Raw genomic sequence first — 16,418 nt, forward strand, 5'->3', positions numbered from 1 at the left:
AAATGATTTATTGAAGTGAAATTCTTATAACGTAAACTTATCCATTTTAAAGTAAACAACTCAGTGGTATATAGCACATTTACAATGTTGTGCAACCACCAGCCTTACCTAATTCCCAAACATTTACATTTTTCCCAAAGAAAATCATTTAACTGTTCAGTAATTTCCCTCCCCTAAGCCCCTGACGGTCACCAGGCTACTTTCTGTCACTATGAATTTGCCTTTTCTGGCTATTTCATATAAGTAGAATCATACCGTAACACCTGACCTTTGTGTCTAGTTCACTTTGGGTAATGTTTTCAGATTTTATCCATGTGTAACAAGTGTCATTATGTCATTCCTTTGTAGGAGTGAGCAATAGTCACCTTCAGTTCAGTTCAGTTGCTCAGTCGTGTGTGACTTTTTGCAACCTCATGGACTGCAGCATGCCGGGCTTCCCTGTCCATCACCAACTCCCGGAATTCACTCAAACTCATGTCCGTCGAGTCGGTGATGCCATCCAGCCATCTCATTCTCCTCTTCTTCTTCTCCCGCCTTCAATCTTTCCCAGCATTGGGGTCTTTTCCAATGAGTTAGTTCTTCACATCAGGTGGCCAAAGTATTGGAGTTTCAGCATCAGTCCTTCCAACGAATATTCAGGACTGATTTCTTTTAGGATGGACTGGTTGGATCTCCTTGAAGTCCAAGGGACTCTCAAGAGTCTTCTCCAACACCACAGTTCAAAAGCATCAATTCTTCGGCGATCAGCTTTCTTTATAGTGCAACTCTCACATCCATACATGACTACTGGAAAAACCATAGCCTTGACTAGACGGACCTTTGTTGGCAAAGTAATGTCTCTGCTTTTTAGTATGCTGTCTAGATTTATCATAGCTTTTCTTCCAAGGAGCAAGTGTGTTTTAATTTCATGGCTGCAGTCACCATCTGCAGTGATTTTGGAGCCCCCAAAGATAAAGTCTGTCACTGTTTCCACTGTTTCCCCATCTATTTCCCATGAACTGATGGGACCAGATGCCATGATCTTAGTTTTCTGATGTTGAGTTTTAAGCCAAATTTTTCACTCTCTTCTTTCACTTTCATCAAGAGGCTCTTTAGTTCCTCTTCACTTTTTGCTATTAGGGTGGTGTCATCTGCATTTCTTAGGTTTATTGATATTTGTCCTGGCAATCTTGATTCTAGCTTGTGCTTCCTCCAGCCCAGCATTTCTCATGATGTACTCTGCATATAAGTTAAATAAGCAGGGTGACAATATACAGCCTTGATGTACTCCTTTTCCTATTTGGAACCAGTCTGTTGTTGCATGTCCAGTTCTGACTGTTGCTTCCTGACCTGCATACAGGTTTCTCAAGAGGCAGGTCAGGTGGTCTGGTATTCCCATCTCTTTCAGAATTTTCCACAGTTTATTGTGATCCACACAGTCAAAGACTTTGGTATAGTTAATAAAGGAGAAATAGATGTTTTTCTGGAACTCTCTTGTTCTTTCGATGATCCAATGGATGTTGGCAATTTGATCTCTGGTTCCTCTGCCTTTTCTAAATCCAGCTTCAACATCTGGATAGTCACCTGACTTGTAATTAAAATCATGAACCACTCTCTTTCTGGCCCCTTGCTGATACTTTTTCACCTTTGAGAGACTCTGGCTATGGGGCCAATAAGTCACAGCTTGGCCAAAGTTCCCTCAACTTCTGCATTTGTCAGCTCTTCAGGATGGAGATGGGAGGGGCAGCCCAGAGCTGCAGAGCATGGCTCTCTGTGGGGTGGGCACCTCTGTAATGACACCACGCAAATGGCCCTTTATGAAGTTACAGCATTTCCCGCCCCATCCCGCCTGAGCATGCAGTCCAGTTACAAAATTGAAAATAGATTTACATCAAGATTCATAGACTGATTTCCTCTTTGACTTCCTCATTTCTTTCTTCAGATTTTTATCTTGAGACTGGAGATGTGCTCACTTAAATGACCTTTGTCATCTGCATCTCCATCTCAATGTGACGACACGGGAGAAGTGTGAGTGAGCAGGCTATGGGCAGGCTGGCTTAACTTAGAAAGGAAAGCCAGACAAAACGAGTTGTTCTTCGCGCCTAGTGGGGAGGTGGGAGCCAAGGACCTGCGTTTCGTTACGTAGAGACCTGGAGGAGGAATTCTTACCAGGGGTGGCCCTGACCTTGGTGAGAGGTGCCGAGTAGAGGCACTGTCTAGATGGAAGGACAGACGTGGGGTGGACGGAAGACGTGGCTTGCCTGCGGGGCATTTTGAGGAGAACTGCCGGGTTTCTGCGCTGAAGGTGGTGGAGGGGGACCTGTGAGCTGCCTGGTGAGAGGGAAAAGCAAGTGGTGAGAGCCAATGAGAGAAAATGGAAGGATTCAGACTCTTGCGGAGAGATGCTTGGGTGAGTCTGGTTGGTTGCAGGGTGCGAGGTGTTAAGAGAGATGACAGGATGGACTGGGGCCTGGAGGAGTGTGGAGGTACAGGGGACAGGCTTCTGCTTGGATTGAAAAGATAAAACGCCAGGAGAAAGACCAGGGAGAGAAACAGGGCTCCTCGAGACGAGAGAAACTCAGACCTCCCAGATAAACTGGAAGAAGCTCGTGGTGACCCTCACAATAGGATCAGAAGCCGGAGAGTCGTGTGAATAGAGGGCAGACCTGAGCTGATTCCTGCAGAAGCAAGCAAAAACCAACTAAACCGGAACTAAGGAAACCACGTGTCAGAACATTTGGTCTCAACACAGTGTTTTCTGGAGGACCTGGCTCTGTCTCTCAGGCGGGGTGCCTCTGCCATTGCTGTGTGCATCTGTCTGAACTGGTGAGACAGTCTTTCTGCTTCAGATTTATATGACAGATAACAGCAAAGTGCAGTTCTGTGTTTTTTTTTTTTTTGGTCTTTAATTAATAAAGCCTGGTGGCTCAGAGCTCTCCAAATAAAGGACATGCTTCCAGTTTTAAAAAGCCACGTGTGAACTGTGGCTAGCCTTTCTTGGGGATCTGTCCTTAGAACGTGTACCATGTTAGTGCAAAACTACTGCTCAGGGAAGTTGCAGGGTCTGAGCAGAGCAGTTAAGGCCAGAGAGGTCTTTGTCTTTGTTTCTCTGTTAATAAGCATAACCTCAAGGTTTCCAGAGCCATCCTTGTTGGATCTACTGTGTCTTTGGGAAGGCTTCTGCTCTGTTCCCTGACAAATCCTATGGGCTTCTGTCTGATCAAGGTGTTGGCTGATTAGCTGTAAGTATCTGGACAGTGTAACCCCTTAGTTATATTTCTGTCGACTGCGTTAAATTGTAAGCCCCAGCACTACACTATAATTTTTTTTTAATTGAAGTCTAGTTGATTTACAGTGTTGTCTTAATTTCTGCTGTATGACAGAGTGATTCATTAATATACATACACGCACACAAACACACACACACACATATTCTTTTCCATTTTAGTTTCTCGCAGTATATTGACTATAGTTCCCTGTGCTATACAGTTAGACCTCTGTTCTTTATCCAGCCTATATACATATAGTAGTTTGCATCTGCTAACCCCAAGCTCTCAATCTTTCCCTATCCCATCCCTGTCAGCAGCCACAGGTCTGTTTTCCATGTCTGTGAGTCTGTTTTTATTTCATAGATTTGTTTGTGTCATATTTTAGATTCCACATGCAAGTGGTATTTGTCATTCTCTTTCTAACTTACTTCGCTTATGTTCATCTCTGGGTCCATCCATGTTGCTGCAGATGACATTATTTCATTCCTTTTTTATGGCTGAGTAGTATTCCATTGTATATATGTACCACTCTTCTCTAAACATTCATCTGTTGATGGACATTTAGGTTGTTTTCATGTCTTGGCTATTATGAACAGGCCAGTACTGTAATTAGTATCTGGAACTGTGGTGCTGGAGAAGACTCTTGCGAGTCCCTTGGACTGCAAGGAGATCCAACCAGTCCATTCTAAAGGAGATCAATCCTGGGTGTTCATTGGAAGGACTGATGGTAAAGCTGAAACTCCAGTACTTTGGCCACCTCATGTGACGAGTTGACTCACTGGAAAAGACTCTGATGCTGGGAGGCATCACCGACTCGATGGACATGAGTTTGCGTGAACTCCGGGAGTTGGTGATGGAGAGGGAGGCCTGGCGTGCTGTGATTCATGGGGTTGCAAAGAGTTGGACACGACTGAGCGACTGAACTGAACTGAACTGAAGTTTGGTTTATTGTTTCCTGTTTATCCAGGCTCACTGGATGATTTGGGGTCAATATCGTTAGTGGAGAAATAAATGGAACTCTCACATCAACTTTTCTGTGTTATATTTATCATTATGAACCCCACGTGAGGAGTAATTGATCAGATGAGCATCTTGGCATTCAAAGTTAAAAAAAAAAAGGCAGTTTATTCAGCCATAGGAAGGAGTACAGTACCAATACAACATGGATGAACCTTGAAAACATTATAGTAAGGGAAAGTAACCAGATACAAAGTCATATATTATATAGCTACATTTATATCAAATATCCAGAATAGGCAAATCAAAGCTATGGTTTTTCCAGTAGTTGTGTACGGATGTGAGAGTTGGACCATGAAGAAGGCTGAGTGGTGAAGAATTGATGCTTTCGAGCTGTGGTTCTGGAGAAAACTCTTGAGAGTCCCTTGGACTTCAGGGAGATCAAACCAGTCTATCCTAAAGGAAATCAGTCATGAATATTCTTTGGAAGGACTGATGCTGAAGCTCCAATACTTTGGCCACCTGATACAAAGAGCTGACTCATTGGAAAAGACCCTGATGCTGGGAAAGATTGACGGCGGGAGGAGAAGGGGACAACAGAGGGTGAGATGGCTAGATGGCATCACTGACTCAATGGATGTGAGTCTGAGCAAACTCGGGAGACAGTGAAGGACAGGGAAACCTGGCATGCTGCAGTCCATGGGGTCACAAAGAGTTGGACTCGATTTAGCGAGTGAATAGCAGCAACAAATAGAGACAGGAAACTGATCGGTCATTGCCAGCATCTGGAATGGGAAGGAAAAGTGGGGTGTGACTACCAATGGGTACAGGGTTTCCCTTTGGAATGATGGAAATGTTCTGGGACTACATAGTGATGATGGTTGCATAACATTAGGAAGATTCTTAATGCCAGTGAATCTTCTTTGAAACGGTTAAATTTTGTGGGGACTTCCTTGGTGGTCCAGGGGTTGAGACTTCGCCTTCTAGTGCAGGGAAGGTGCAGTTTCAGTCCCTGGTTGAGGAGCTGAGATCCCACATGGCTTGCGGCCAGAAAGCCAAAACATAAAACAGAAGTAATGTTGTAACAGAGTCAATCAAGTCTATAAAAATTGTCCGCATTAAAAAAAAATCTTAAAAAGTGGTTAAATTTTGTTATTTAAAATAAAAATATCCCTAGCAAATAACACCGTTTATTTTCTCTTATTGTAGGTATTTTGCCAATGAACCATTTGCTGACTTCCACCGAGTGGAGGGGTTACAGGGGGTCTACATTGCTACTCTCATCAGTGGCTCCATGAATGAGGAGAACATGAGATCCGTTATCACCTTTGACAAAGGCGGGACCTGGGAATTCCTTCAGGCCCCAGCCTTCACCGAATATGGAGAGAAAATCAACTGTGAGGTATAGATGCTGCGCTCTTGTTTGGATTGTTTTATTTTATTTTATAAATAACCCAGTTTTTATTTTTTTTAAATTTTTTATTTTTTTTCTTTTTATTTATTTTTTATGGAGGCTAATTATTTTACAATATTATGTTGGTTGGTTTTGCCATACATTGACATGAATCCGCCCCGGGTGTACATGAGTTCCCCCTCCTGAAACACTTATAACTGTGGTTCTACTCTTACTCTTCTGAAACTCTGCACCAAGTTATCTTGGGGTGCTGTAATGAACTCGCAGGGGCACCATGCTGCTGCTAAGTCACTTCAGTCGTGTCCGACTCTGTGTGACCCCATAGATGGAGCCCATAGGGGCACCATGGGGTATTTTAAATTTTTGAAGGGTACTTGACGTCCGTTGGTCACCATGTGAATTTACTCTCTTGGATTAGTTCATAGTTTCAACATTAGCTCATGCTATATGTCTTTGGATGACATATCTTTGTGAAGCTGGACTCTTACTTGGCTGTTTACATGGTGAAAAGCAAGTAAGAAAATCGATCTGGTTTAGGAAATGGTAGTAGTGGTATCTGCTTAGATTCTGAAGTTTGAGAAGCTGTGCTGTGCCTAGCAGGTGTTTACATCCTGTTATTAAGTAATTGTGGTTATATAAGGATGAAATGATTTTCCCTGGTGGCTCAGAGGTTAAAGCATCTGCCTGCAATGCAGGAGACCCGGGTTTGATCCCTGGGTCGGGAAGATCACCTGGAGAAGAAAATGGCAACCCACTCCAGTATTCTTGCCTGGAGAATCCCAAGGATGGAAGAGCCTGTAGACTACAGTCCACAGGGTCGCAAAGAGTCGGACACGACTGAGCGACTTCACTTTCAAAGTTTTATGATTTTTTCAGCTTAAATATAAACACGTACAATATTATTTCAAACTGCTGCTGCTAAATTATTAGGATATGTACTTATTAGGTTGTTTGGACTTAACTGTGGTAAAAAACAAATATTAGTATTTCTTCTGATCTGAGGCTGTTATAAAAATAATTTACTGAGACACTGGTTGTGTTGGGAACCTGGAAAGTTTGGGAACCTATGCCATAAGTTATTATTTCTGAGGAATGTCTTATAAAATTCTTTCCTGAATATAATTTAGGATTCTACCATTTTCCTTACGTGTGGCTTCATCTAAAAAGCTCACGATCCTCAAATGTGTTATTTGGCCTCATTCAGGGTTCCCATTCACCCAAGCAGCCACTTCCTTTGTCCTGGAAAGAAGTCAATGACCGTGATCCCTGGCTTTATATGATGCCCTACACTTCCATTTTCTTTTTCTTTTAGAAAAATTAATTTTTTTGTCTGTGTTAAGTCTTAGTTGTGACATGTGGGATCTAGTCCCCTGACCAGGAATCAAAATGCGTGCCCCCTGCATTGGAAGTGCAGAGTGTTAAACACCGGACCGCCGGTAAAGGTCCCCCCTTCTTATTTTAAGACAGATATTCATTAGAGAAATCCTTTTGTTATAAAAGTAAGTATATCTAGCAAATCATGTCAGTTTTGACCTGTAAAATAAGCACAAATAGAGATGCTCTATCTAGCATACTAGATGAGGCTAAGTAACATTTGAGAATCAGTTTCTGGCTGGAGAATTGGGCATGACCTGATCCTATAGCAAAAGACCTTGTTTGCAGAACTATTGAAATTTGAACATAAGTATTGGAGGCCAGTTGGAATAACTTCAAGTCTTGCAGAGGACACCTGAAGACTTTCTGTACAAATGCAGACTACTTAAAAAAATTTCATGTGGATCTTTTGGTGTTTATATCTCATATGTTGTACATCTGGAAGTGTATCAGTAAGACTTTCTGGCTTTTGAGTCCTGGTTTTCCTTCTGACTGAGTTGCTTAAATCATATTTGAAATGCATCTCTAGTGACTTAGAAAATAAGTACCGTGAAATCATTTCATTTCTTTGAGTGACATGAGAGAAATGCTGGGTAACTCTGAGAGAGGGATAGCTTTCACATCTACTTAAGTTGGCATTGACTTCTTTCTTTCAGAATTTTCATTGACTTATAGTTGATTTACAATGTTGTGTTAGTTTCAGGCATACAGCAAAGTGATTCAGTTAAGCATACATACATAGATATATATCTGTATATACTCTTTTAGATTCTTTTCCCTTTTTGGCACTAAGTATAGTTCTCCGTGCTTTACAGTAATTCCTTGTAGGTTGATGATGGACAGGAAGGCCTGTCGTGCTGCAGTCCATGGGGTCGCAAAGAGTCAGACACGACTGAGCAACTGAACTGAGATTACCTGTTTATATATAGCTCTGATTTCTAACTGTTGTTCTCTGAGAGTCTCAGAAGGAACTTTTTTCCTTAGTATCTTTTTGTTTTCTCCCATGAGTGGCATTTACATGGTTCAGATGATTGTGTCCATCTGGGGCGAGGGTGGGGACAGCCTGACTGTGGCTCTGGTCTCCTTTGGGCCAAGTCTCCTTCCTTTGTGCCAAGTGCAGTGTGGGCACAGGAAGCCTCGGCCTTTAGAGGGAGACTCGGGGGCATGTCCCGTGATAACAGCAACTGAACTTGTGTTGCAGCTCTCCCAGGGCTGCTCCCTCCACCTGGCCCAGCGGCTCAGCCAGCTGCTGAGCCTCCAGTTACGGAGGATGCCCATCCTGTCCAAGGAGTCGGCGCCCGGCCTCATCATCGCCACCGGTGAGTTGACTTTGCCTGTCGTCACTGACGGGTTTAGCTGCTGGCTTACATGCAGCCGCATGCACAGGGACCCCCGCCACCTAGGACAGCCCTTGGCTGTTCGTGGTCCTGAGATGTCCTGGTGGCTAGAGAACTCAGCAGTTCTGGTTGGGCCAGGTTATAGACTGACGTATTCTTGACCTTAGGAGTAATTGCTCTTCTTGCCTTTTAGGTTCAGTGGGGAAGAACCTGGCGAGCAAGACCAACGTATATATCTCCAGCAGTGCTGGAGCCCGGTGGCGAGAGGTCAGCTCCCTCACCCCACACCCCTGTCCTTGTTAGTGTGAGAACGTGGGCCGTGTCTTAATGTGTCAGGGACATGCATGGCCTGTGGTGGGCGGCCCACAAAGTCAAGTGTGGTTGTGAAATTCAGAGTGATACCCAGATCCACACACAGGGTCAGCCGCACTGATTTGTTATCACACTCCATCCATAATGTGGGCTCGTGATTTTGCTAAAAATGTTACTTTGAATCAAAAACAGACTTAAAAAAAACAACAACTGTGAATTTGTATAAACATTCCAAGATGACAGGTTCCATGAGGATAAAGAAGTGTCTGTTTTGTCACTTCTTTACCCCTGGGACTAACAGCGTCTAGTATGGACACCGGGTGCTCAGTAAGGGTTTGCTGAATCCATCAGCAAATTGTAATGTAGTGGTATTATGTCTGAACCTAGTTACTTACTTTTCTTTGCGTGCTATTGAAGGTTTAAGTCAAGCCCGTCCCCCCATCACTGGGGCCTTCACTTCATTCTGTGCTATGGCACGTTCTGTGCTGTGGAGGGAAGCTGTGTCTGCCTTAAGTTCGTGTGACTAAATTTGGATCCTCAGGAATCAATTATACCGGTTCTGAAGGGCTAGTACTCTAGTCCCAAAATGCTAATTCAGCCTTGGACATTAGGGAATTTCCAAACTTGTAAAACAAAGAAGTGTTTTTTCCCTCACCAGGGATACAGGCATCTGGTCTTGTTCTGTAGGTGCTGCCGTTGGCGATGCTCTGCTGCCCATATGGGGAGCTGCTGGGGTAGAACCTCCCCAGATCTCCTGCCGGCTGGGCGTGACCTCAGGATGGCTGAGGGGTTGTCAGCAGAGCCAGTAGACAGCTCCCATACTCACGGCGCCCTTCCTGGCAATGCGACTTGTGCACTTTCATAGCATAAGTACGTGAAGCAGTAGCCATACCCAACATTTATTTGGGTCTTTGCAGTTTACAGAGGCCTGTCACATACCTTATCTCATTTGGGGTAGGGCTCACCATTCCTCCAGCTGAGAGATGTAGGACCCAGACATCGTGTGTGTGTGTGTGTGAGAGAGAGAGAGAGGGAGGGAGAAAGAAATACAGCTCTACAGCATGATAGAGAACATAATTCTGTATTTGGATGAAGGAGACGGTTAAGTCAAAAACGTGTGAACAATTTGGAATTTTGGGGGCATCCTCGTCCCGCCCCCAAGGGAACGATTAAGCAGTGGCTTTCCTCTTCCCTGGAGCCGGACATTCCTTTTGAAATTGGGTGTTCTTTTCTCTGCAGATAGGCTTGTGGTTGGTTTGTACCTTCTGATGTTGGTGTAATCTGGAATTTGAACATCTGTAAGCGATTTCCTTCTGGGGAGAAAGCGGTGTCTTGTTCCTCCTGCAGGGAAGTGGGGTCGTCTGGCTGATGTGGGAGCAGCTGTCACTGCCTCCCGCCGGGCACGCTCCCCGCCTGCCAAGAGGTGGCCGTCCCACGAGGGACCATAGTTTTGGAACTAGCAGAGAACTAACGAGTGGATGAAAAGATTGAGATGTCTGTGAGAGGGGGCATCTGAGTCCCCGTGGGCAGCCTTCTCTTAAGAGGGACAGTCTCGACCGTGTGAAGGGGATTGATGTGATGGTGGCCTGCGAAAGAAATGGCATGCAGTTGACAGAGGCTGCCAAGAAAACTGATGACTAGAATTCTTGTTCCCCTTCTGTTCCTACTACTAATTAGGTGGGCAAATCCTCAGATTCATCAGTTCAGTTCAGTCGCTCAGTCCTGTCCGACTCTTTGTGACCCCATGAATCACAGCACGCCAGGCCTCCCTGTCCATCACAAATCCCGGAGTTCACTCAAACTCATGTCCATCGAGTCGGTGATGCCATCTAGCCATCTCATTCTCTGTCGTCCCTGTCTCCTCCCGCCCCCAATCCCTCCCAGCATCAGAGTCTTTTCCAGTGAGTCAACTCTTTGCATGAGGTGGCCAAAGTATTGAAATTTCAGCTTTAGCATCAGTCCTTCCAATGAACACCCAGGATTGATCTCCCCCAGAATGGACTGGTTGGATCTCCTTGCAGTCCAAGGGACTCTCAAGAGTCTTCTCCAACACCACAGTTCAAAAGCATCGATTCTTCGGCGATCAGCTTTCTTCACAGTCCAACTCTCACATCCATACATGACCACGGGAAAAACCATAGCCTTGACTAGATGGACCTTGGTTGGCAAAGTAATGTCTCTGCTTTTTAATATGCTATCTAGGTTGGTCATAACTTTCCTTCCAAGGAGTAAGCATCTTTTAATTTCATGGCTGCAGTCAGCATCTGCAGTGATTTTGGACCCCAAAAAATAAAATCAGCCACTGTTTCCACTGTTTCCCCATCTATTTCCCATGAAGTGATGGGATCAGATGCCATGATCTTCGTTTTCTGAATGTTGAGCTTCAAGCCAAACTTTTCACTCTCCTCTTTCACTTTCATCAAGAGGCCTTTGAATTCCTCTTCACTTTCTGCCATAAGGGTGGTGTCATCTGCATATCTGAGGTTATTGATATTTCTCCCAGCAATCTTGATTCCAGCTGGTGCTTCTTACAATCCAGCGTTCCTCATGATGTACTCTGCATATAAATTAAATAAGCAGGGTGACAATACACAACCTTGACGTACTCCTTTTCCTATTTGGTACCAGTCTGTTGTTCCATGTCCAATTCTAACTGTTGCTTCCTCGCCTGTATACAGGTTTCTCAAGAGGCAGGTGAGGTGGTCTGGGATTCCTGTCTCTTTCAGAATGTTCCACAGTTTATTGTGATCCACACAGTCAAAGGCTTTGGCATAGTCAAAGAAGCAGAAATAGATGTTTTTTTGGAACGCTCTTGGTTTTTCCATGATCCAGCTGATGTTGGCAATTTGATCTCTGGTTCCTCTGCCTTTTCTAAAACCTGCTTGAACATCTGGAAGTTCACGGTTCACATATTGCTGAAGCCTGGCTTGGAGAATTTTGAGCATGACTTTATTAGCGTGTGAGATGAGTGCAACTGTGCAGTAGTTTGAGCATTCTTTGGCATTGCCTTTCTTTGGGATTGGAATGAAGACTGACCTTTTCCAGTGCTGTGGCCACTGCTGAGTTTTCCAAATTTGCTGGCATATTGAGTGCAGCACTTTCACAACATCATCTTTCAGGATTTGAAATAGCTCAACTGGAATTCCATCACCTCCACTAGCTTTGTTCGTAGTGATGCTCTCTAAAACCCACTTGACTTCGCATTCCAAGATGTCTGGTTCCATGTGAGTGATCACGCCATTGTGATTGTCTTCGTCGTGAAGATCTTTTTTGTACAGTTCTTCTGTGTATTCTTGCCACCTCTTAATATCTTCTGCTTCTCTTAGATCCATACCATTTCTGTCCTTTATCGAGACCATCTTTGCATGAAATGTTCCCTTAGTATCTCTAATTTTCTTGAAAAGATCTCTTGTTTTTCCTATTCTGTTGTTTTCCTCTATTTGTGTTGATCACTGAGGAAGGCCTTCTTATCTTTCCTTGCTATTCTTTGGAACTTGCATTCAGATGCTTATATCTTTCCTTTTCTCCTTTGCTTTTCGCTTCTCTTCTTTTCACAGCTATTTGTAAGGCTTCCTCAGACAGCCATTTTGCTTTTTTGCATTTCATTTCCATGGGGATGGTCTTGGTCCCTGTCTCCTGTACAATGTCACAAACCTCCGTCCAGAGTTCATCTGGCACTCCGTCTATCAGATCTAGTCCCTTAAATCTATTTCTCACTTCCACTGAATAATCATAAGGGATTTGACTTAGGTCATATCTGAATGGTCTAGTGGTTTTCCCTACTTTCTTCAATTTCAGTCTGAATTTGGCAATAAGGAGTTCATGATCTTAGCCACAGTCAGCTCCTGGTCTTGATTTGCTAACTGATTAGAGCTTCTCCATCTTTGGCTGCAAAGAATATAATCAGTCTGATTTCGGTGTTGACCATCTGGTGATGTCCATGTGTAGAGTCTTCTCTTGTGTTGTTAGAAGAGGGTATTTGCTATGACCAGTGCGTTCTCTTGGCAAAACTCTATTAGCCTTTGCCCTGCTTCATTTTGTGCTCCAAGGCCAAATTTACCTGTTACTCCAGGTGTTTCTTGACTTCCTACTTTTTCATTCCAGTCCCCTATAATGAAAAGGACATCTTTTTTGGGTGTTAGTTCTAAAAGGTCTTGTAGGTCTTCATAGAACCGTTCAACTCCGGCTTCTTCAACATTACTGGTTGGGGCATAGGCCTGGATTACTGTAATACTGAATGGTCTGCCTTGGAAACGAACAGAAATCATTCTGTCATTTTTAAGATTGCATCCAAGTACTGCATTTTGAACTCTTTTGTTGACCATGATGGCTACTCCATTTCTTCTAAGGGATTCCTGCCCACAGTAGTAGATATAATGGTCATCTGAGTTAAATTCACCCATTCCAGTCCATTTTAGTTCACTGATTCCTAGAATGTTGACGTTCACTCTTGTCATCTCCTGTTTGACCACTTCCAATTTGCCTTGATTCATGGACCTAACATTCCAGGTTCCTATGCAATATTGCTCTTTACAGCACCGGACCTTGCTTCTATCACCAGTCACATCCACTACTGTGTATTGGTTTTGCTTTTGCTCCATCCCTTCATTCTTTCTGGAGTTATTCCTCCACTGATCTCCAGTAGCATACTGGGCACCTACCGACCTGGGGAATTCCTCATTCAGTATCCTATCATTTTGCCTTTTGAAACTGTTCTTGGGGTTCTCAAGGCAAGTATACTGAAGTGGTTTGCCATCCCCTTCTCCAGTGGATCACGTTCTGTTAGATTCATAGAGGTCCTTAAAAAACAACAACAACTTTATTGAGGCATGTAGAGGTACGATAAACTGCACGTATTTGAAGTGTATAATTTGATCAGAATCGATCACCCTCGCTACCTCTTCACCAGCGCATCACAGTAAGACCGCTTCATCGCCCCACCAGAGTATCTTTCTGTCTCCTTTGTGATTCTTCCCTCTGTCTGCCCTCATCCCTCCAGATTATTAACATTTTCTAGAATTCTGTGTAAATGAACTCATACACTGTGCAGTCTTTTGGCCTGGCTGCTAGCTCTCATTGTGAGGATTTTGAGGTTCTTTCATGTTTCATTTATCAGCGGTTCTTTCCTTTATTTATTGTTGCTTAGTATCCCATTGTGGGGATATTCCACAATTTCTTTATCCATTTGTCAGTTGATGGACGTTCTCATTTCTGCTGATTACAATGTAGTTGTTACAGACATTTAATTACGTGTATTTTAGGTGGACATATATATTTAATTTCTCTTGGGTAGATACTGCAGGAAGGAAAGAGTGGGCAACCTAATTGGTATATGTCTAACTTTTAAAGGAATTACCAAATTGTTTTAAAATATCAAATTGTATTCCAAAGTGGAGGTACCATTTCACATTTCCACCAGCAGTGTGTGAGTTCTGATTGCTTCAGATGCTTGCCAACACTTGATAAGGTCAGCATTTTAAATTTTAGGCACTTTAATAAGTGCATTTGATATCTCATTGTAGTTTTAATTGGCATTTCTTTGACTAATGATGTTGAACTTCTTTTCATGTGCTCATTGGCCATTTAAAAATCTCCTTTTTTGAAGTGTCTGTTCAGATATTTTACCTGTTTTAAAGAATTAGGTTGTCTTATTGAGCTGTAAGAGGTTTTTCTGAAAAAAAAAAAATATTCTGCATTTAAGTCTTTTTATGTGTGTTATAAATATTTTTTCAGCCTGTGGCTTTTTTTTTTTTTAATGTTAGAGAATCATTTTCTATTTTTTTCAATTGGAGGCTAATTATTTTACAATATTATATTGGTTGGTTTTGCCATACATTGACATGAATCCGCCCCGGGTGTACATGAGTTCCCCCTCCTGAACCCCCCTCCCACCTCCCTCCTCCCCTTATCCTCCCTCTGGGTCATCCCTGCATACCAGCCCCGAGCATCCTGTAACATGCATCGACCCTAAACTGGCGATTCGTTTCACATATGATAATATACATGTTTCAATGCCATTCTCCCAAACCATCCCACCCTCACCCTCTCCCAGAGTCCCAAAGACTGTTTTATACATCTGTGTCTCTTTTGCTATCTCGTATACAGGGTTATCATTTGTATCTTTCTCAATTCCATATAAATGCGTTAGTATATTGTATTGGTGTTTTTCTTTTTGGCTTACTTCACTCTGTATAATAGGCTCTAGTTTCATCCTCCTCATTAGAACTGGTTCAAATGCATTCTTTTTAATGTCTGAGTACTGCAAGGAGATCCAACCAGTCCATTCTAAAGGAGATCAATCCTGGGTGTTCATTGGAAGGACTGATGCTAAAGCTGAAACTCCAATACTTTGGCCAACTCATGCGAAGAGTTGACTCACTGGAAAAGACTCTGATGCTGGGAAGGATTGGGGGAGGGAGGAGACAGGGATAACAGAGAATGAGATGGCTGGATGGCATCACCAACTCGATGGACATGAGTTTGAGTGAACTCCGGGAGTTGGTGATGGACAGGGAGGCCTGACGTGCTGTGATTCATGGGGTCGCAAAGAGTCAGACACGACTGAGCGACTGAACTGAACTGAATACTCCATTGTGTATATGTACCAAAGCTTTCTTATCCATTCGTCTGCAGATAGACATCTAGGTTCCTTCCATGTCCTGACTATTATAAACAGTGCTGCAGTGAACATTGGAGTACATGTGTCTCTTTCAATTCTGGTTTCCTCGGTGTGTATGCCCAGGAGTGAGATTGCTGGATCATATGGAGAGCGTAGGCAAAACACTCTCTGACATAAATCACAGCAGGATCCTCCAAGACCCACCTCCCAGAATATTGGAAATAAAAGCAAAAATAAACAAATGGGACCTAATTAAAATCAAAAGCTTCTGCACAGCAAAGGAAACTATAAGCAAGGTGAAAAGACAGCCTTCAAAATGGGAGAAAATAATAACAAATGAAGCAACTGATAAAGGATTAATCTTCAAAATATACAAGCAGCTCCTGCAGCTCAATTCCAGAAAAATAAATGACCCAATCAAAAAATGGGCGAAAGAACTAAACAGACATTTCTCCAAAGAAGACATAAAGATGGCTAACAAACACATGAAAAAATGCTCAACATCCCTCATAATCAGAGAAATGGAAATCAAAACCACAATGAGGTACCATTTCACACCAGTCAGAATGGCTGCTATCCAAAAGTCTACATGCAGTAAATGCTGGAGAGGGTGTGGAGAGAAGGGAACCCTCTTACACTGTTGGTGGAAATGCAAACTAGTACGGCCACTATGGAGAACAGTGTGGAGATTCCTCAAAATACTGGAAATAGAACTGGCTTGTTTTTTAAAATTTTCTTCATGGTGTCTTTTGAAGAGTCGATGTTTTTACTTTTGATGAAGTCTAATTTATCAGTTCTTTTCTTCAGTGTTTTATGCTCTTTGTTGTTCTGAGAGATGTTTGTCCTTTCCACGGTTGCAGTTTGTCCCCTATTTATTCTTTTGCAGGTTTTTATAGTTTTAGACTTTAGGTTTATGATCTATTTTGAATTAATTTGTGTATCTGGTATGAGAGAAGGGTTGATACTCATTTTTCCTTATAGACGTTCAGTTGGTCCAGTATCCCCTGTTGGAAAGACTTCTCTTTCTTCCATTGAATTGCCTTGGTGCCTGTTTGAAAATCAATTGGCCATATATGTGTGAGTCTATTTTAAGGCTTTCTGTTCTACTCCATTGAGCAATAAAACATTTTAAAATTAAAGTATGTACATTGTTTTAT

General features: G+C 42.9%; 1 protein-coding gene across 2 annotated transcripts in view; it reads left to right on the top strand.

Annotated features, from left to right (window-relative positions):
• The window catches only part of SORL1 (sortilin related receptor 1), a 200,936-nt gene that overhangs the window by 58,215 nt on the left and 126,303 nt on the right, over window positions 1–16,418 (top strand). For both annotated transcript variants that reach the window (XM_088843032.1, XM_055423238.2), the window contains exons 9-11: window positions 5,415–5,607; window positions 8,195–8,312; window positions 8,524–8,597. In XM_088843032.1, coding sequence (XP_088699158.1) covers window positions 5,415–5,607; window positions 8,195–8,312; window positions 8,524–8,597 — 385 coding nt within the window. The remainder of the gene's footprint in view (window positions 1–5,414; window positions 5,608–8,194; window positions 8,313–8,523; window positions 8,598–16,418) is intronic.

This window comes from Moschus berezovskii, chromosome 14 (genome assembly GCF_049115385.1).
Source record: "Moschus berezovskii isolate FMDL1 chromosome 14, NW_MosBer_1.0, whole genome shotgun sequence".
NCBI classification, from domain to species: Eukaryota; Metazoa; Chordata; class Mammalia; order Artiodactyla; family Moschidae; genus Moschus; species Moschus berezovskii.